The 22,582-nt window shown below is 44.1% G+C and overlaps 1 protein-coding gene across 5 annotated transcripts in view; it reads left to right on the forward strand.

Annotated features, from left to right (window-relative positions):
- The window catches only part of LOC138296696 (adhesion G protein-coupled receptor F5-like), a 1,100,568-nt gene that overhangs the window by 138,920 nt on the left and 939,066 nt on the right, over positions 1 to 22,582 (forward strand). For 2 of the 5 annotated variants that reach the window (XM_069236069.1, XM_069236071.1), the window contains exon 2: positions 10,208 to 10,273. The exons of 1 other annotated variant lie outside the window; for it this stretch is intronic. Coding sequence is in view for 1 of the 4 variants with exons in the window: in XM_069236068.1 (XP_069092169.1) it covers positions 8,948 to 8,972; positions 10,208 to 10,273 (91 nt within the window). In the remaining 3 variants the exon portion in view is untranslated. Of the gene's footprint in view, positions 1 to 8,908; positions 8,973 to 10,207; positions 10,278 to 22,582 lie in introns of all 5 variants that reach the window. 2 more of the 5 variants (XM_069236068.1, XM_069236070.1) reach the window with 2 other exon arrangements.

Here is a 22,582-nt window from a genome sequence, read left to right on the forward strand (position 1 = left end):
AGATCTGGAGGATGAAAATAATGTGTTGATTCTGGTTCATGCAGAAGGGACAATGCTTCGCACAGTCGGCAATGTGGTGCTCTGATTCTTGCACAAGCAGTGCACTGTTGTTGACAGCGATGCAGTGTCCTCGATCCTTGCAGCAGTGATAATGCAGTAGTAAATGATAGATAGCCAAGGCAACGAGTCAGTTCTGATTGACACAAGGATGGTGTGCAGTTCTTTGCAGGAACAGCCAGAAAAACAGATCCAAGGGCCCAGGACTGGGTTGGCATAGCTCGGCAGGACAGGATTCACAGTAGGCAGAGCTCACTGGCTGAAACAGGATTGTTTGAAGTCTTTTGCGTCCCTAAGACTTCGGTAAACAGGAGGCAAGCCAGAAAGCCATTGGAGTCACTTTGAGTTTAAGTAATGCAGGCCCAGTCTTTCTCACCAGGCAGGGAAACAGCAGTCATCAGTGCAGCTCAGCAACTCAAGAGTCGGCAAGGCAGGGTTCCAACAGAGTAGCAGTCCTTTAAGCAGCACAGCAGTCTTTCTTCCTGACAGAGACTTCATAGGTCCAGAAGTGTACCTAAGTTCTGGTCTTGTGCTTACAGTACTTATACCAGTTGTGCCTTTGAAGTGGGGGGAGACATCAAGGGAAGCTCTGGAGTGCACAGAGGTCCACCCTTCCTTCCCTCCCTGGCTCTCCTGACTTAAGATTCACTACAGGGGGTAGGGGGATATTAGCCCTTTGTGTGTGTGTGTGTAGGCACAGCCTATTCAGATGTAAGTGTGAGGCTGGACCCAGCCCTTCCCTCCCATCCTCCCAGGATATGCATGGAGTCACACCCTGGTTCCCTTAGTGTGTGGCTGTCTAGAAGGAATACACAAAGTGCAGCTGTCACCCAGCCCTGGCTGACCAGAGACAGGCAGAAGGCACAAGATGGCTAAAACAAGTAAATGCCAACTTTCTAAAAGTAACATTAGCTAAACTGCACTTTAAAATCCAAATTCACCATAAATTGTGATTTTAAATTATGAGTTTACCAGACTTGACAAACTTACCTCTTCTAGATTGTGAATTGCACTTAGAATAAGTTATATGGTAATCTTTATTATAGCCTAAAGGAGACATAAGCCTTGCAGTAGTGAAAAATGACTTTGCCAGATTTTCACTACCAGAACATGTAAAACCTAAAAGTACATGTCTTACCTTTTAAATGCATATCACCATGCCCTCTGGGTCAAATAAGGCCTCCCTTAGGAGTGACTTATATGTATGAAAAGGGAAGGTTTAGACCTGGCAAAAGGTTTAATTTGCCAGGTCGACATGGCAGTTTAAACTGCACAGACAGGCTCTGCAATGGCAGGCCTTAGCCATGGTTACAGGTCCACTAAAGCTGGTGGCACAATCACTGCTGCAGGCCCACTAGCGACCTTTAATTTACAGACACTCGGTACATGTAGTACCCTTTACTTGGGACTTTTACATAAATTAAAAAAGCCAGTTGGGCATGAGCCAATGTTACCATGTTTTAGGGGAGGGAACACATGCACTGGTCATCAGCGGTAAAGTGCTCAGAGTCCTAGGGCCAACAAAAACAGGGTCAGAAAAAGAGGAGGGCAAAAATAGCCAATTGAGAGAAAAAAGAGAATTTAAAACTCAAAATGGTCTTGAGTATGGATAGTAGTGTACACCAATCACTGTATGGCACCGCACAAATATATGTCCTATCCTCATCACTGATCACCCCTGTCAGACACTGGGTTTTTGGTTGGCAGAGGTATGCACCCATTCCAAGCAGGAACCACAAACCTAGTCAGGGTAAGTCAGACACACACTAAAATTAACCTGTGCTCACTCTCTGGTAGCCTAGAGCAGAGCAGTCAGGCTTAATTTAAGAGGCATAGTGTAACACAACACACAGAAACACAGTGAAAACACAACAAAAAGGCACTCCTCCTTAGAAAAATAGATCATGATTTTATAAACAAATCAAGATCTAAACAACAAAGATTCAATGAGTAGAAGCTGATGTATGATTGTTTCAAAGAATAAAAAGAGTTTTAGATCTTAGAAGCAATAAGAACCATGTAGGCTATCTGTTCACACTGGACTGGGGCAAAGTCATCAGTTCAGGCCAACCACGATGGAGCGCAGGCTGGGGACAAGAGCCACACAGGTCCGGTGAACAGAGTACCTTGATTCTGGTTGCAACAGCAAGAGGAGGGATGCTGGCAATGCAATGCATCAAGGCCGGGTCCGCAGTCGAGGTGATGCATTGATTTTCTTCATGCACTAGTGCCGAGCAGAGGGGCGCTGGTTCTAAGGTGCGATGCACCAGTTTTCTCTGTGCAGTCAAGGTGATGTGTGGATCTCTCCAGGCTGCTGCAGCAGCGATGCACAGCTCCAAGCATTGTCAGTTCCGAAAGCAATGTGCTGGTCCTACTCCTGCAACAAGGTCGAAGCACAGGTTTGCTCCAAGCAGACTGGAGATGCGTTGATTTCTCTGGTACAAGTATCTGGATCCAATGCTTGTGAAACAGGCACAGGAGCAGGGGTAGAGACTTTGATATCCCTGAGCCTCAAGCAACAGGAGGCAGGCAAGCCAAGAGGCACTTTGCATTACTTGTGGTGCAAGGTAGAGTCCAGCTCTCCCTTAAAAGGATGAGAACAGGAGGCAGTTGGGCAGTAAAGTAGAAAAGCAGTCCTTCTATGTCAGAAGTCCTTAATGCAGCACAGCAGTTCTTCTGACAGAGTCCAGTTGTCGAACTAGAAGTGTCTGATTTGATGGGGTCAGAAGCACAATACTTATAACAAGTTGTGCCGTTGAAGTGGGGGTGATTCCAAAGAAGGGTCTTTGGACTAACATTGCTTATTTGGGTGTAAATGTCGGCCCCCCCTTTCCTGGCCAGGAAGAGCCATCAGAATGCAGATGAGCGCTCAGACACACCTAACCTGTCTGTGTTTGTGGCTGACTGGAGGGAATGCACAAAGTGCGTCTGTCACCCACCCCAGATGTGTACTGTAGACAGGCTTCAGGCACACAGATGTGTAAAAGCAGAAAAATGCCCACTTTCTAAAAGTGTCATTTCTAAAATAGTAATGTTAAAACGACTTTATCAGTAGAGAGGATTTATCATTACTATTCCATTGATATAAAACATGACATAGCTACTCCTCAATCAGGGATTACAGCATAAAAGTGTAACAAGGATTTCCCAATATTAACCTATGAGAGAAGTAGACCTCACAGTAGTGAAAATAAATGCAGGTGTTTTTCACTAATAGAACATGCAAAACTTTAATATACATGTCCTATATTTTATTTACACAGCACCCTGCTCTCTGACCGACCTATGGCCTACCTTAGGGGTTACCTATCTGTAATAAATGGGGAGTTTGAGGCTTGGCAAAGGGTTTTAAATGCTGAGTCAAAGCAGCAGTAGAACTATACCAACAGGGTCTGCAGTGGCAGGCCTGAGACATGTTTAAAGGGCTACTTGTGTGCGTCGCACAGGCAGTGCTGCAGGCCCACTGGTAGCATTTAGTTTAAGGCTCTGGGTATGGGGTATTGCACTTTACAAGAGACTTACAGGTAAATTAAATATGCCACTACACCAAAGTTACCCTGTTTAGGTCAGCAGTGGCAAAGTGCTCAAAGTCCTAAGGGAAAACAAAGCAAGGTCAGAAAAAAAGGAGGAGGGCAAAATGTTTGGGGTGGCCCTTCAGAGAGGGCTATTTTCCAACGTACCTGAAAAACTGGTGTAGCCTTTTCCTATGCAAACAGATGTCATTAAAATTTTAATCCCATCTAAGCATACTTAGGGAAACGTCTACAAGGCCTACACAGTGAAATTGCTTTTGGGTTTTAATTTCACTGTAATAGCATCCTAACTCCAATAAGTAGTGTGTCCTATTTTTATATAGTAGCTTTGTGTCCAACGGTCTTATGAGGCCCTCTTTAGGGGTGATCAATGAATACATTAAAGCATGCCTTTCTCATATAGTGAAAACATTTTTTTCGCTGACCTGTATCACTACAGTGTATTTGACTGCAGCTCAGTCAGAACAAAATTGTGTTTCTGACAAGCATAAGTTTTGCCACATATCCGGGTGGTGTAAATTCACATTGTAGGCCACATATGGCATTTAGTTGTACATGTTATGGGTTTACAATGGATTTATAGGGAAGTTGAATAGCACCAAAAGTTTTCAATGCACATAATGTTTTAGAGGGAATACAAAGGCACTTCTGTTCCACAGACTCCTAATGTCCAATAAAGTAGGGTCCATAAAACAATGAAAAATCTTTTGTGATCATGTAGAAAATTCTATACATGTGAGTCAAATGTGTTTGTCAGGTTTTGTACATATTCTCAAAGAAAAGTAGAAAAATATGAAGGGTAGTGATGAATTCAAAGTACTTCAAAATAAACACATTGAATGTTAAATATTGAGAGGAAATCAACCTTTTCAGAGGGCCCCAGAAAATTGAAAAAAGTGTAGTTTGTTTTGGTTATAGCATTATGGATGATTGTAGTGAACATGCTAAATCTTTTAGTGGGATTTTGTGGAGGGAGTGACTGGGGCGCATTGTGCAGGAAATCAGTTTCATAGATTCTTTATTTTTTTAATTAAATGTTAAACATTGCAACAATGTTCACCTATGACTTTTAAAAAAGGTGATTTTGTGAAAACAATTTATGGTTTTCTCAAAACATTTCAGAAGTTTATAGTTCCGAACATAACCTGTTTATACCTGTCAAAGAAGCAAGTGTCCAATTGAGCCAATCAGAAATAAAAGTTTAATTTGTTTCGTGAGATGCTGGAAGACAATCAACGGAGGCTGAAAGATCTGTTTTTTCCGTTTTTAGGTGGCATTCAACTCAATTCATGACTTTTACTTTAGTCCAAACTGCCCTCGGTCTCTTATTAGATCTTCAATGACTGCACTCAGACAACTAGGCTAAGGTAAAAGTTTCCCTAAATGGTAAACTAACAAAAATACAATCTCTGCTCCATTGCAGTCATCCTAAAATCACACCTTGGTCCCAGGCAGTCATGAACAGTGACTTTGGATTGGTGCTTTACTTTTCTTAGTTTGTTTTGCTCTAAATGTTTAAAAATGCATGTCTAAGGTTCCCGTCATCCGATTTGAATCATCTTTGTGCCTTTATAATCATTACAATTTATTAATAGTTTTCTAAATTGGTTTGACAATTTTATTGTGTTGTTTTCTTTACTTTAAAATTGTCTATACTCCTTGAACCCCCTAATGCACCCTCTGGGGCGTGCCTACTATGTCTGTCACAGCTATCAGAAATGGACTAAGATAGGGTGTCTTTTAGCCCTAATGTTATTCTGTTTTATTTCAGCAGAATTACCAGACATTATTGCCCAATTAAATTATTTTTCTCTCAAACAAGGAGTTATCCATCTAGTCACCCTCCTTTTTTCCTAATAACCTGACCATTCATGACCAGACTGCAGCTGGCTTTCAAAGGAAAATAAATGTATGTTGTATGTTGGCCAAACAAAGTTTGTTGAAATGTCACTGTGTGACAAATAAACTAACTATTAATACAGATACATCTAAATCATGAGTTTTAGGAAAGAATCATTCTCGTGCTGGTTAAATGATATAAAACTAGAAGATGTACACCAATATCAATATTTTGAAATAACCTACTGATATAATCTATCATAAGTTTACATAGAGCAAAGATGAGTACTACCTTCAAAGCCTTGCTGCATTTTAATACAATGTTTTGGTAATTCACCTAAAGTTTTTGCTTCCAATTTATCACTAGAAATATAATTTCCGGTGTTTTATATGGCTGTGAAATTCTAATATTTAATAGATTATTGGAGAATGAATTAGTAAAAAATTTTTTGTCCCTTCCCCAATCAATGATGAATCAAACTATTGGAATTTAAATAGGGCTATGTTCATGGACCCTCCTAACCAAGTGACACACTCTAAATTTCTTTGCAAATGTCCAAAATTCTGAATGTAAAAGATTCTTCTAGTTATGTCATATTGAAATTCTATTTGGTTATGCTAAGAAATGTAATGATATAAAGTAGGAGATACTAATGTTGCAAGAGTTGGTTTCACTTCCTCTGGGGATTGCCAAGAAGAGTAGGAAAAAGGTAAAAAAAAGGTTTGTTGGAGAGTATCAGTAGTGAGAGAGCTTTTTGAACTCTAAAACATAAGTTACATTGTCAAGGTCACACTTGGGTTCGCTAGATGTCCTTAACTATGCAAAATTACTTCCAAGATCAATCATGAGCAAAGCCCTATTGAATATGAGAATAGTCATTATCATTATTGGTTGGTGGATAAAAGGCTTAATGCCAGAATTTAAGGCCAATTTTGGAAAATGTATTTTTTTTGGTTTTGCCCTTGACCTTAGACTCATGTGACACATGATTGTGAGTTACTTTTTAAACCTTGTCAAAAAAGGTATTGCTGATAATTTTAAAATGTGGCTGTTTTTAATATTCATCTGCAACAGAGTTTGTGAGTGAAATTCAATTTTAAGATGTGGCTTTTGCCTTAGGTAATTTTATTTGTGCACTGAAAGAGTTTTTATATACAATTTTTTTTAAGTGGTTTTAGGTCTCTATTTTTAGAGTCAGCATCTGATGGGGGCTCCTGCTACAAAGGCAACACAGGCATTCAGCTATTTCTGGTCCAAGGATTTTAGGGCATGGTGATAGAGAGAGAACACTTCTAGAGAGCTGAATTACAATAATTTGATGAGGGAAGTCACGTTAATGGTTTATTTATGTGCTGTAAAGGAAATCAGAAATGTTATTGTGGTACAGATCTCAAAGCCAGATTCCATTTTGAACATGTTAAATTAGCCTGTCTGGCTTTAGTCCATGTGCCGCTTGTCACTGTCTTTCACTGCACTTGTGAAAGTGTTAACTCATCCAAACAATGACTTTTCTAACACCTGAGGTGACACAAGTCTGGTACAAGTTACTTGATGTTTACATCCCAGGGTCTCACAGTGAATGAACAAAAACACATGTAGTCTGAGCTGAGATATTTTCATCCTGCTGTTTTATACCAGTTATGACTTGGACTAAATTAAAAATCCTGCATTTTAAAGTAAACGTCAAGGGTGTAGGAAAGTACCCTCTTTCTTGGCTTGGTTACCCCCATTTTCTGCCTATTGTCAGTGTGTTTGACTATGTTCTCTGGGATCCTGCTAACCAGGACCCCAGTGTTTATGCTCTCTCCCTTCTAACATGGTAACTTGGTTACTTACACCCCACATTTGGGGTACTAGGGGATCCTGCCACCCATGTATTTTGCCACCCATGGGGAGCCCATGCAAAGTATATCTGCAGGCCTTCACCAGGTCACTGTAAGTCACCCCTGTGGCAGGCCCTCCTAGCCCAGCAAGTACCTGTGTGTGAGGGTACCCCTGCACTAGCAGTGGTGCCCTCATGAACTCCAGTTCCATTATCCTGGACTTTGTGAGTGCAAGTACGCTATTTTATGCGTGTACTGGACATAGGTCAATACCTATGTTCAGCTACATAATGGTAACTCCGAACCTAGGCATGTTTGGTACCAAACATATCGGAATCATACCCCAGTACTGCTTCCAGTATTTGAAGTATTGTATTGTATTGTAATAGTATTTATATAGTGCTTACTACTCCTGACTAGGCATCAAAGTGCTTTTTGGCAAGTAGCATGCTACTCCGGAACCCAAAAGGAATTAGTGGTGGATTAGTATAGGGAAATATGAGTACCGTTTTAGTATTATTATGAGTTAATTTGAGCAACGGATACATGAGTTTGTTAGTTGGATTGACTGGAGTAATGGAGGGGTGGAGGAGGGAAGAATCCAGAAGTGTTAATTGGGAGTTTATGCTAATAGGATTTAGGCTTGGGCTGAGGAAAGGGGGGATGGAGGAGGGAAGAGTCTGTGGAAAGGGTTTAGTGAGATCATAGTAGCAGGGTGAGATAAATGAGGGAGAATTTAGTACGGTTGTTTGGGAGATCATGGTAGTAAAGTGAGATTTGGGTGAGTTAGATTTGGAAGAGGAGGGACGAGCTTAGACAGGGTTATTTAGGAGATAGTAGTGATACATATTTTCTAAATAACTATATATAACTATAATATGTACATAATCAGATAAAAAATATTTATCAACATAGACATATGCAGTCCATAGCTGTTTGAATATGGTGGTTATGAAGGAAAGAGCCAACTCTTGAGTAGTTTTCTGAAGACAATATAGTTATCTGTGGCTCTTATAGTTGGGGGTAATGAATTCCATAGTTTGACTGCTTGACCAGAGAAGGATGTACCACCTTTAGTCTCTTTCCTGTATGGTAGGGTTCTAAGGCGGGGTGTGAATCTTGAGCGGAGGTTTCTTTGTTGAATGTATTTGGTTATTTTGTTTCTGATAAAAAGCGGTCCTGTTCCATGTATAGCTTTGTGGGTGATACAAAGCAGCTTCAAGGTGCGTCTTCTGGCAACGGGTAACCAGTGTAGTGCTCTCAAGGCAGGGGAGATGTGGGCTTGTGGCTTTATAAGTAGTAGTAGCCTGGCTGCGGAGTGCTGAATACGTTGTAGTTTTTTCATAATAGATAGAGATGATCCATGGTAAAGGCCATTGGCATAATCCAGTTTGGATAGTACAAGCAAGATAGTACCTTGCACCTTGTGTGGAAATCTGAGGTGGGGGAAGATGCGTCATAGAGTCTTCAAGGTGGTGAAGCTTGTTTGTGCTAATTTGTCCACTTGGGCATTCATTGTTAACTTGGAGCCCATGGTGATTCCAAGGTTTTTAACTTCTTTGCATAATTGAGGAGGTGGTTTGAGATCGTCAGGCCAGGCGCACAGTGGGTCATAATTTTTCAAGTCACCACATATGAGTATTTCTGTTTTGCAGGCATTTAGTTTGAGATGGCTCCAAATCGTCCACTGATCAATGGCTCTGAGGCAACTGAAGATTAGTGAGTTTTCAATGTTTTTGGGGCATTCTAATGTAAGTACTATTTGTGTGTCATCTGTATAGTTGTAGCATGTGAGATGAAAATCATTGATCATTTCTGGTAATATCATGTAGATGTTGAAAATCAAAGGAGAGATGATTGATCCTTGGGGGACCCCTTCTTTTGTGAGGTAGGGTTTGGACGAGAAGTGGGAAGAATAGATGATATTAGTTATTTTTTTAAAGTAGGATGTAATCCAGTCGAGAGCAGTCCCTTCTTTGCGGGCTTCGTGGTGTCTTTGAATTAGGGTGTCATGGTCAACCGTATCAAAAGCAGCTGAGAGGTCCAAGAGAATTAGTGCAGCAACTCCACTGCGGTCGACTGTGTTTTTAAGATCATCTCAGTTTGCTATGAGTGCCGATTCAGTGCCTCTTCCTAGGTGGAATCCAGTTTGGAAGTCTGAAAGTATAGAATTGTCTTCAATAAATTGTGACATCTGTGTGAATGCTGCTCTTTCTATCAGTTAGCCCAGGAAAGGTCCATTTGTGATTGGTCTGTATTTGTTGGGCTCTTGCGGGTCTAGGTTTGTTTTCTTTAATAAAGGTCATATGTATGCCTCTTTCAGGTCTACAGGAAATGTTCCTGTAGTTAAAGAGTTGTTGATGATTCTTCTTACAGCTGTGGAGCAGAAGTACATAAAAGAATGTTCTTGAAGATGTGTGGTGGGCAAGGGACAGAAGGGCAACCGGAAGGTCTGCTTGCTTTGACCAAATCCATAAATCCACCTTGTGATATTTGTTTGAAGGACTATAGAGGCTGGGTTGGTTTATTCTTAGAGGGTATTTTAGGAAAGGGGTTGGTGCTGATGGTTTTCTTCTGTTTTAAACGGGAGTCCAATGTGTCTGACTTGGTTGTGTAATGAGTTGCCAGTTTGTTTGTGAAATCTTGAGTAGTGGGATGACTTCCTTCCATGCATGTAGGTTTTTTAAATTCATTGAGAATTTTATAAAATATTTTGGTTGCAGATTTAGCATTCTGAATTCTGTCTGAGTAGTACTGTGACAGGGTCAGAAATAATGGAGGCTTTAGTCGTAGTAGATTATGGTTTTATTTCTTTTTTCGCAAACCTTTACGTCACAGTCTTTCTATTTGAGTGTCTCTTGGTTTTTCTTTTTTTTTTTCTCTCTGTCTCTTTTCTGCTGGTAAGTCTTCAGTCTCTTGCATCTGAACTGTCTTTCTTTTCTCTTTCTTTTCAGGTGGAATCTCCGGTACCATCCAGAAGGGCCATAGGAGGAAAGAAGACCATAGAAGACCTTTAGGAGGCAGGTATTGTTTACTTTTCTCTCTCTCTCTCTCTCTATATCTGTCTTATCTGACCTTTATTGCTTTCTCTCCTACCTTTCTTTTTACCTGGGTGCTTTTCTGTCATTCTTTTTCTGGATGTTTGTTTTCACTATTGTTAGACTTTTCATCCTTGGCGTGGTCTCCCTTAACTTTTTGCCTCTGTTCCCCAGGTTGTTGATGTGTGCTGGACTCTGATTTTGCTGTTTTTGTTACTCTGGGCACTTTACCACTGCTAACCAGTGCTAAAGTGCAAGTGCTCCTGTTTAAATTATATGTAAGTGGTTCATCCATGATTGGCATATTTGAATTACTAGTAAGTCCCTAGTAAGGTGCACTAGAGGTGCCAGGGCCTGTAAATCAAATGCTACTAGTGGGCCTGCAGCACTGGTTGTGCCACCCACATAAGTAGCTCTGTAATCATGTCTCAGACCTGCCACTGCAGTGTCTGTATGTGTATTTTTACACTGTAAATTCGACTTGGCAAGTGTACCCACTTGCCAGGCCTAAACCTTCCCTTTCCTTACATGTAAGGCACCCCTAAGGTAGGCCCTAGGTAGCCCCAAGGGCAGGGTGCGGTGTATGGATAAGGTAGGACATATAGTAATGTGGTTTATATGTCCTGACAGTGAAATACTGCCAATTTCGTTTTCACTGTTGCAAGGTCTGTCTCTCTCATAGGATAATATGGGGGCTACCTTTAAATATGATTAAAGTGTAGATTCCCCTAGAGAAGAGATGGACAGGTGGAGTTTGGGATCCCTGAACTCACAATTTAAAAATGCATCTTTTAGTAAAGTTGATTTTGAGATTGTGCGTTTGAAAATGCCACTTTTAGAAAGTGAGCATTTTCTTGCTTAAACCATTCTGTGACTCTGCCTTGTTTGTGGATTCCCTGTCTGGGTCAGTTGACAGTTGGGTTGTTTTTCACCTCACACCAGACAGTGACACAAAGGGAGCTGGGGTGTGATCTGCATTTCCTGATTAGCCATCTCTGCTAGGAGGGAGGGGTGGAGTGGTCACTCTCATCTGAAAGGACTGTGCCTGCCTCTGACAATGCTGTCTCCAGCCCCCTGGTGTGTGTCTGAGGCCTTGCCTGGGCAAGGCAGGATTTCACAAGAAGGTGTGAGTCCCCTTTGAAGGAAGGTGACTTCAAAGACTAAAATGGGTATAAGAAGGGCACCCAAACTTACAAACTTTAGAAACACTTCTGGAATCAAGAGGAACCTCTGCCTGGAGAAGAGCTGATCGCTGAGGAACAAGTGCTGCCCTGCCTGTGACTGTGCTTTGTGGAGCTTTCCTGCAGTGCTGCTTCTGCCTGAGTAAGAGGGCAAAGACTGGACTTTGTGTGCCTTCCATCTTGAAGAAGAAATCTCCAAGGGCTTGATGTAGAGCTTGCCTCCTGTTGTTGAAGTCTCAGGGATAGCAAAGACTTCTTCCTGCCAGCACCTGGAGTCTCTGGAGAGACCCCTACTCTGCTCTGTGGTGCCCTTCCAGTTCCTGGGACCCTGAAAGGAGAGGCTGGCAGCCTAAGGACAAAAATACACGCACTGCGCACCGTGCGGAGAAAAGATCGACGCGAATCCGATCGCGGCTGAGAAAACGACGCGACGCCGGCTCCGCAGCTGAGAAACGACGCCGCGGGAGACGCGACCGGAGAATCGACGCCCGGAGCAGGAGAAACGACGCGCAGCATCGCTGACGAAGGCTGAGAGATAGCAACCAGCGCCGCGGGACTTCGGACCGTCGCGTGGCTGGCTTTTTCGACGCGCCTCGCCGAGCCGAGCTGTTTTCGACGCATATACCCGTGCCGGGTTATTTTTGACGCACACCGCCCGTGCGGGGTTATTTTTGCCGCAAACCAGGTACATTTTCACGCTAGCAGCGCTAGTGTGGTGTTACAACTACCTAAAGACTCTTTTTATTTTAAACCTTGAAGAAATCATAACTTGACTTGTGTATGTTGGATTTTTGTCGTTTTGGTCTTGTTTTGTCTAGATAAATATTTCCTATTTTTCTAAACTGGTGTTGTGTCATTTTGCAGTGTTTTCATTAAGTTACTGTGTGTGTTGGTACAAATACTTTACGCCCAGCACTCTGAGGTTAAGCCTACTGCTCTGCCAAGCTACCAAGGGGGTAAGCAGGGGTTAGCTGAGGGTGATTCTCTTTTATCCTAACTAGAGTGAGGGTCCTTGCTTGAACAGGGGGTAACCTGACTGTCAACCAAAGACCCCATTTCTAACAACTATGTTTTCACTCTTGGCTTTCTCTTTCCTTTCCTTTGGACTTTTTTTTTCTTTCTTTCTTTTCCCAGGACTCTTCTATAACTCCCTGTCCGTGATATCTGGTCTGTCTGTGCTTCTCCTCAGTCTTCCTCTCTGTTTCTGACTAGGCCACATGTAAATGAGCTTTTAGAACCATAACATTTTTCTGTGCCCCGTGTCAACGTGCAATATCCAAAACCTTGTTTGTGTGCGCCCACCCCCATTTCCCTGTGATGAATTCCTTCCGTTACCCACTCCCCCTTCTGTGTAATTGTAAAAGCAAATTCTTGCCTCCCCAACTCCTGTTTTTGGCAATAGCCCGTACCTGACTAGGCCACGTCCTTCCTAATACGTGGCCAGTCTTTTCCCTCCTGCTCTCCTCCTAGACGTCCTCCGCTGTCTCCACTTCAGCGTTGAGAAGCGCCTCCTCTCCTCGTCCTCTTCTTTCGTCTTCTGCTCTGTAGCCGGTCGGGCCGTCCCTTCTTCTGCCTGCGACACCTCTTCACCTCTTGGGGAAAACATTCTCCTCCTTCCCCATTGGAGTCCTCCTGGACCTTGCTGGTCCCCCGCAGCTCCACTTTTGCTTCACCGCAACTTCTGCCTTTGCCGACGCCTGATGGTGGCTTTTCCATGCCACTGACCGACTGCAATCATCCATCATCCATAAGGCAGGTGAACGTCGACTGCATTCTCCAGGAACCCTTCACCTGGTCCAGGACTGCGTTTCTGACCATCTTCGCCCTACCGTCGGCCAACTCCTGGATCCACAGCTGGGTGGGTAGTAGCTCTTGCTCCGCCCGGACTCTTTTGTGACTTCTTCCACAGTTCTTCCTCTTCAGGAATCCACTGCTGGTTTCTTGCAGTCTTGTCTGGGTGTTGCATTTTCTTAATTTTCTTCTATTTGGGTGGTTTGGGGGAAAATCTAGGTTTCCTAGTATCCCCAGCTCTCCTCTACACATTCACTCATTAGTATATGGTTTGGGCTCCCCCCCCTTGAGTCACTATTGTCTATTTGAATTTGCATTGTTTTCAATCACTTTCTATGTTTATTGCTGATTACTAGTGTACATATCTAGTGTGTTACTTACCTCCTATTGGTGGGTTTCCTCTCTAGTACTTTTTGGTAATAGTGTCACTAAAATAGAGTACTTTAATTTTTGTAACACTGAGGTGGGTCATTACGACCTAGGCGGATGGCTGTAATTTGGGGAAGGTACTACCAACAGGCTGGTGGTACCCTTTCCCAAATTATGACATTGGCGGTTTGGCTCAAGCCAAACTGCCAGCCAAACTGCCAATGTACCACTCTGTCCGCCAGGGTGGTAAGAGCTGCCGGGCTGGAGACTTCGGTCTCCAGCCCGGCGGCTGCCACAATCCCACTTTCTGGATTGTGACCCCACCTACCGCCATGGTTTTTGTGCCAATCTTACTGCCATGACGGTAGGCACTATCAGTGCCAGGGAACTCCTTCCCTGGCACTGATAGGGGTCTCCCCTGCCCTCTGCCCAGAGTCCTTCCCCCTCCCACTCCCAACCCCCCCGACATCCACACACCCACACGCGCACACATACACACATGCATACCCACATCCACCCACGCATGCACACATACATACCCACACCCTGCAACACACAATAACATACATTGTAGCACAAATGCATTCACAACACACAACATACACGTACACTCACATTCATTCATTCACACTCGCATGCATGCATACAAAAACAGACACACACACACCACACACATGCAACACCCCCACCCCCCTCTCCTGTTGGAGAACCCGACTTACCTGCTTGCAGGGGGTCCTCCGGCAGGAGACAGGATGCAGCGCTGCTGCCAGCAGCTGCATCCACCTGCAAAACACTGCCAGGCTGTATCATGGCTTATGATACGGTAGACGGTGTTTTTCTGGTGTGGCGCTGCTGCTGGCAGCAGTGCCACCTTACCGCCGTCCGCCGCCATGACCGTCGATGGAATACAGCCAGCCTTCTGGTGGTATTCCGTCTACGGTCATAATGCGGTTGGCGGCTGGAAGCCACGACGACGGTATGTTGGCGGCTGTCACCGTGGCGGTAGGTGGCATTTACCGCCAATGTCACAATAAGCCCCTGAGATTTTTCTTTCATGTGTGTAAGTGCTGTGTGACTACAGTGGTATTGCATGAGCTTTGCATGTCTACTAGCGAAGCCTTAGCTGCTCATGCACAGCTACCTAGAGAGACTGGCTTCTAGGCACTGACTACACTACACTAACAATGGATACCTCGACCTGGTATAAGGTGTAAATACCTCAGATACCCACCACACACCAGGCCAGCTTCCTATAAATGGTCAACCTTATAAAAAAATGTGAATCCACAACTAAGGGAGAGAGATCTTAGCCCCATTGTTAGACCTAACAGCCTTAGGATGGTCATCACCCAACATTTTGTCTGCCTCCCTCCATTTTTCTGACACAGTTTTTGCTGGTTTTAGGACTCTGCACACTTTACCAGTGCCAAAGTGCATGTGCTCTCTCCCCTAAACATGGTAAGATTGGTTCTCACACAATTGGCATATTTACTTGTAAGTCACTTGTTAAGTGCACTACATGAGCCTAGGGCCTGTAAATTAAATGCTACTAGTGGGCCTGCAGCACTGATTGTGCCTCCCACATAAGTAGCCCTTTAACTATGTCTAAGGCCTGCTGTGGCAAGGCCTTTGTGTGCATTTTCACTGCCACTTTGACTTGGCATTTAAAACTACTTGCCAAGCCTTAAATTACCCTTTTGATACATATGTCACCCCTAAGGTAGGCCCTAGGTAACCCATAGGGAAGGGTGCTATGTAGGTAAAAGGCAGGACATGTACCTACCTATTTTACATGTCCTGGTAGTGAAAAACTCATACATTCCTTTTCCACTACTGTGAGGCCTGCTAATCTCATAGACTAGCATTAGAACTGCCCTCATATTCTTTTAAGTGATAGATTGTGATCTCTAATGATTAACCCTGTCATATTTGGTATTGCCAGAATGATAATAGAAAATCCTACTTAACGGGGAAGTTGGATTTAATATTACTATTTTAGAAATTGGATATTTCTTTGCACTTACTCCCATTTGTGCCACACAGCCCTGTCTCCAATCCACGTCTGGTCTGCGCCCTTGTGCATTCCCCCCAGACAATCATAAAGACAGGACACTCAGCCGCATCTGCGTTCATCTGCTTACTGAATGGGTCGCCTTGAGCAGGAAGGGCGGATAGGCTTTCTCTTACGCTTCAAAGGCCAGTGGCCTGCCCTCACACAAAGGGCTGATAACCCTCCACAGGGATCCTGGCAGACAGGACTGGGCTGAAAGGGGAACTTGTGCACTTCAAAACCACTCTTTGAAGTTTTCCCCACTTCAAAGGCATTTTTGGGTATGTAAACTGGGTCCCTGACCCTACCAACTCAGACACTTCTGGATCTACACCTGCACTCTGTCAGAGGAACTGCCTGGCTGCCAAAAGGACTCAGCTGGACTGCTTTGCTGAGAAGGACTGCTGCCCTGCTTGTTGCCCTGCTGCCTTGCTGGCCTCTGACTTTGCTGGAAGGACTCTGCCTTCCCCAAAAGTTCTCTCCAAGGGCTTGGATTGAGGTTGTGTCCTGTTCTGAAGACTCAGGGACAGAAAATACTTCATCTACTGACTTTTAGCTAGTTTTCCACTTCAACGACACAGAAACAACTTCAGCGATGCCAGCACGAACGCTGCAGCCTGCTACCGCTCCATGTACATCCCTGCACACAATGACCGCGGCCTGCAACACAAGTCTGATGTTTCAGCGATACCGCTGACATCACTCAGGCTCATCGTGACACTGAGAAGTCCACACATCACGTCTTGAACGACTGGATCCATCAATCCCGCCGGGTCACAAGGAACCGACACATCGCCACCGATGCCATACCAGCTCTCTCTGCCCCCAAACATAACCGATGCCTCGCCTCCACCTGCCTCGCAGTGTGGAACCAATGCCTCATCTCCCTGGACGTGCAAGGGACTGACGCCGCACTGACCCCAACAACACCTCATCTTCCCCACTCCGTGCGACGTCTTTGTTTCTTCATTTCCAAAAGGTACTGTACCTCGGGGTCCATGTGACTCCATGACCAGTGCCTGTGTTGTTGGATTATTGGGAACAACTCCGTCAATGATGCCATGATAGCCCCAGTTGGAGCTATTGTGTTTCTAAGCATTTTACTGGGATTTAAACTTTACAAATTCATTCCTATGCTTGTGTACTTTGGATTTTCATTGTTTCAACCTTATTTTATTCAGACAAATATTATCTTTTTTTCTAAACCTGTGTTTTGTATTATTGTGGTGTTTTCACTGTTTTACTGTATGACTTATTGCACAAATACTTTACACATTGCCTTCTAAGTTAAGCCTGCCTGCTTTGTACCAAGCTACCAAAGGGTGAGCACAGGATATTTTGAGTTGTGTTGTGACTTACGCTGACTAGGATTGTGGTCCCTTCTTAGAAGAGTGTATACCTCTGCCAACCAGAGACCCAATTTCTAACACCCATGTTATTGCAAGAGTCCTTCCAGACTACTGTACTGTTGCAGGATCCATTTCTATGCTGAGAGTTGTTATAGAGCTGACACATAGAGGAGAGAAGCTAAGCACAACTGAAATGTGTTTTCCTTTTGACTGAAATCTCTCTCTCAGCTGACTGCTGCTCGCCACAGCATCTCCACTATGAACAGGTATTCAGTGCGCCAATTCCCAAGAATATCTAGAAGCAAGTTAGCTACTCACCAATCTCATAGTGTAGCGCATAGATGTAGTCTTTTGGGAGTTAGGTTGCTAGGAACATTCCAATCACAGTAGAAAGGTTAATCTTATTCTCACTGTTTGTGACATGCATTAGTGCGATTCTAAGTATATTCTGTGTGGTTATAACTCAATTACTAAGCAACAGGAAGAGACTGTTCAAATGACCACTATATACAGTGAATTTTCTGGGGGACTGTTAACAAGCCACAAAGCATGGACACCATATCAAGAAGTATGTCAAATGGGGTTGTGTGGGACCTCAATAACCTGGGCTTTAACAGGCTAGCATTGGTGCACTAAATTTAGTTAAGGCACCTGTGGGTGGGAAACCCAAACCTTGTAGAACTAGGCTAGAATCCTAGTTTATGCAACAATATATTCCCTCTTCCTTCTTACCATAAAGACTGCACAATTCAGAAAAACAGGTTCAAAGCTTTTAAGTGTAAATCTGTAGGTTTCTCACTAAGGGGCATATTTGTAGGCCCCTAGCGCAAACTTGCGCCACATTAACGTCATTTATTTTGATGTTAATGTGGCCCAACGAGGCCAAAAACCTTGCGCGGTATTTACAGAGTGGCACAATGCATGCATTGCGCCAATCTGTAACATTTTGCGCTACTTTATGCCTGCACCAGGCATACTGTATGCAAAGGGGGAGTTCCCCCATTAGGGAAACGGGAAAAATGGCGTAAGGAAATTTCAGAGATTTCCTTACACCATTTTGAAAGGCACTTTTAACGCCTGCTTAAGAGCAGGCGTTAAAAGGGGCCTTCCATTCTTTATAATGGGGCCCTGTATGTACTCTGCAGGAGTAGTGCCAATATTTTGGTGCTAATCCTGCAGAATACATCAGTAGCATCATGAAAGATGACACAATTTCCTCCTACCCTATGCCATGCACACATGGTGGCAGTAGGGGGGTGCTAAGGGGCACAGGGAAAGTGGCGCTGCACTCGTTACATTGATGCAGATTCTTCACAGGGTGGAAAATCCACATTAGTCATTTCTGCAAATTTATAAATTTCCACTATCCACAAGGATAGTATGTTTCCTAGTGAAAAACCCTTCTGGCAAAGTACCTCAATATGTGTGGAAAAGTCGTGTATTTTGTAGGATAATGAGTTTGACGCTCAAGGCTCCCTCAGTAATGGAGAAAGACAGATGAATTAGGGATATTGCATTTTACTAGTGTTTCACCCATTTTGAATTCCTTCGGCAGCAGAACCAGTGCTTAACTTGAGCCGGTGGGGGCCACCACCACTTATTTTTGTGGGCCATCACTAATTTTGCAGTATCATATAATTACCTAGAGGAAGAGAGGGAAAAGCACACAAATCAGAAAGATGGAGGCAGAGAATGATTGGAAACCCATCACAAGAGAGAAAGCAGGTACCTGCAAGAGAGAGATAAAGGTGCACGGAATGTCTAGTAGTGGATTCAAGTCCTGAGCTGAACTACGTGGGTGGAACACCAGAGATGTGCAGTAAATCTATGGAACTACAAAGTGCAATGGGACAAGTAATTCCTGTTACTGGCTGTTCAAAATGTAAAGGGTATTTTAGAATGTGGCCCCAACATGTGTCTTTTGGAAATATTTCCATCCCAATGTTGGGCAATATGAGGCACTTGTGAAATGGACAATAAGTCAATAGTTTAGGAATATAAATTAACTTGAAAACCATACTGGGCATATGATGAGTTTGTGAGTCTTTACAACATTTTCAATGATCACTCATAATCCCATGACACAGCCTAAATAAATGATGATGTAAATATCAGCCACACGGGCCGATTTCCCACTTCTGTATATGATTCAAAGTTTCACTTAGCCTGATTCTTTGAACAAATAGAGGAACAGATTGTTTTTAACAATTTGCACCGTGTTTGCAGCGCAAATTGGCATAAACCGAGATTTGGGATTTACTTTTCAGCACAAAACTTTTTTTGCACTTGAAAGTTGCCCTAATGCGAAGTATTGGTAGCATTGGTTTGCATTAAGCAGAGTACCCTGGGCGGTAGATGGCCGTTGCCTTGCACCCACCCGTTTTTTGCCACAAGTCGCTATCCACTAACATTTGTAGACAGGGTTTGTGCCAAAAGATAATGCCTCTTTGAGACTGGTGTTATATGGGACAAATATTTTATTCCTTCAAACTTTTCCAACATGCATTGTGTACAGTGCTGAAAGTCACACATACAAAGTGGCAAAAGTGTTACATACGTCTAAGCATAGTACTTCCATCATAAAACCTATAGCTGACATTCTACTACTCACCATCGCTCTATGATGTAAGGGGGCATGTGTTGACTCATAGCAGCCTAAAGTGTGGCAGCATAGGGAATAATGAAAACAGTGCTACATTATACTAAATAAAAACACTGTTCTGCTCTCCCTGTTTCACGGAACACAGCAAAGCAACATTGTTGCTGCGCTGCTTTATGTAAAAAGGTAGTAAATCTGCATTTTAGAATCAAACATTGAACTAATAAGTTACTTTAATTATTCAACAATATATGTGAATTGGCCAATAACTTTAATGCTGCCTTCCCCCTCCTAATTGTACATTTGAGGCAAATAGTAAATCTGACCCTTAGTTTATTATCTCACTCCTGCACGTCGATGTTGTCTGTCCTTCCTCTCATAAAGTGTTTATATTGCCTCTCTCGCCCCCAGTACTGTTTATGTTGTCTTTTAAGTGTATGCTTTCCTACTGTGCTTCTGCTGCTTGCTTTCCCCTTTAGTATGTGGTATGATGCTCGCCTAACTACCCCTCATTGGATGTACTCGTTTACTTCTATGTTGTGCATGTTGTGTAGCTTTTGTACAGGAATCCCCATTGTTTTAGGGAGCCATTATAATATATCTACTCAACTGGTACTGAGCCATGTCTCTTGATGTTTGGAGGGTATCCTCCTATTTTCTTCTATGTATTTAAGGTGCCTTCTGCTTACTGTTGTGCTCTCCTTTAACGCAGTGAAGCTTGGGCGTCCATGCACTGTACACATAGAATCAAAATAGCCCAACATTATTTAGTATAACTCAATTGACTGTGTGCAATCCAACCTGTTAAACTCGCTTTGTATTAGTTTACCGTCAATAGACAAAAATGCAGATTTCTCTCAGATTGATGGCCTGAGGGGTGACAGCTGGTTATTGCTCACAAATGTGCCTCTGGCTAACCCGAAGTGAAACTGCAGTGTGTCTTCCCTCACAGGAGTTTGCACTTAGTATACAACCAGCCAGGGTGTGTTACTTGAATGAAAATCGAATTCCTTAGTTAAACGATAACTAGAGCCATTCTGTCAGAAGATCTTGTGTCAGTTGTCACAGCGCCCTGGTGCCATGGGAAGGGGTAACACCTCTGAGGAATATTTTGCAGACACAATGATGATCTTTCTCCCCAATACACCTGAGCTCCCATATGCAAAATGCTTGGTCTCAGGAGATCAATGAAATTCATGGAATTACCCTCATCTAAGTTTAACTTTTTTTAAAGTGAGAACAAAGCAGAACCGACTAACACATTTTTGGGATGCTCCTTACTGGCACCTAATGACACCATGGTTGCACCATATTTGTAATACAGCGCACCATGGCAGTCGTTAGCACAATAGTGTCAAAATTTGTGATGCTATTGTGGTGCGTTACTACACTAGCATCGAAAATGTTGACGCTAGTGCAGCAAAGTTCAAGGATGCCCATAGGTTACTATGGGAGCGGCATTTTTATGACTGCTCTGAGCAGGCGTTAAAAATGATGCCAAAAATGGTGCAGTGAAATCTTTTAAATTTCACTGCCCCATTTTTGCTGGCCTTCTAGCACTGGAATACCTCCCTTGCATACATTATGGCCCTCATTCTGACCCTGGCGGTCTTTGACCGCCAGGGCGGAGGACCGCGGGAGCACCGCCGACAGGCCGGCGGTGCTCCAATGGGGATTCCGACCGCGGCGGTAAAGCCGCGGTCGGACCGGCACCACTGGCGGGGTCCCGCCAGTGTACCGCGGCCCCATTGAATCCTCCGCGGCGGCGCAGCTTGCTGCACCGCCGCGGGGATTCCGACCCCCCCTACCGCCATCCAGATCCCGGCGGTCGGACCGCCGAGATCCGGATGGCGGTAGGGGGGGTCGCGGGGCCCCTGGGGGCCCCTGCAGTGCCCATGCCACTGGCATGGGCACTGCAGGGGCCCCCGTAAGAGGGCCCCTAAATGTATTTCACTGTCTGCTGCGCAGACAGTGAAATACGCGACGGGTGCAACTGCACCCGTCGCACAGCTTCCACTCCGCCGGCTCGATTCCGAGCCGGCTTCATCGTGGAAGCCTCTTTCCCGCTGGGCTGGCTGGCGGTCTGAAGGCGACCGCCCGCCAGCCCAGCGGGAAAGTCAGAATTACCGCCGCGGTCTTTCGACCGCGGAACGGTAACCTGACGGCGGGACTTTGGCGGTCGGCCTCCGCCGCCCGCCAAGGTCAGAATGAGGGCCTATGTCTGACTCAGGCATAATGTGGTGCAAGTGGTTACAAAATGGCACAATGCATGCATTGCGCAACTTCGCAAATATGCCTGGCAGAAAAGCCACTTTAGCACAATCTTTGTGTAAAAAATATGGCGGTGCTAAATTTGCTACTGAGCATCAGTGCAACCACCCTTGTGCCATGGTGCAAGAATGGCTGGCTGAGGGGGAGAATGTTTTTGTGGAGGAAGGAACACCTTTTTAAATCAAAAGCAGCGCAAACTTACAAAATACAATTGTATTTTGTAAGTTTGTGCCATATTTGCGTCAAAAAATGACGCAAATGTGGTGCTAAAAAAGTTTAAATATGGGCCTATGTGTGCTGCAGAATGAGGCAGACAATGAAATGAAAGCATTTCTCCTTGTTGCGCCATGCTAATGCAACCCCAATTTGGCGCTGTCTCAGGTTTACGAAAACTGGGGCAGTGTCAAAATTCACCTGGTGTTGCTGTGGCACGCGCACAACAACACCCATTGCATGCCCTTTCTGCACAAAGTGCTGCGTGTGAAGGAGCCATGTGTTCAAGTTGTGCTAAGCCACAAAAATTGGCTTAACGCCACCTTGTAAATATGGTGCAGTGCATACTGCCACCGGAGCGTCACTAAAAAGTGATGCTCTGGTGGCGATAGGGCCTTTTAAATCTGGCCTTATGTGTGTTATGCTCTCACACCTAAATTAGATGCCCCCTTCATTCACAGTCACACA

Source organism: Pleurodeles waltl, chromosome 5 (assembly GCF_031143425.1).
Source record: "Pleurodeles waltl isolate 20211129_DDA chromosome 5, aPleWal1.hap1.20221129, whole genome shotgun sequence".
Taxonomy (NCBI): Eukaryota; Metazoa; Chordata; class Amphibia; order Caudata; family Salamandridae; genus Pleurodeles; species Pleurodeles waltl.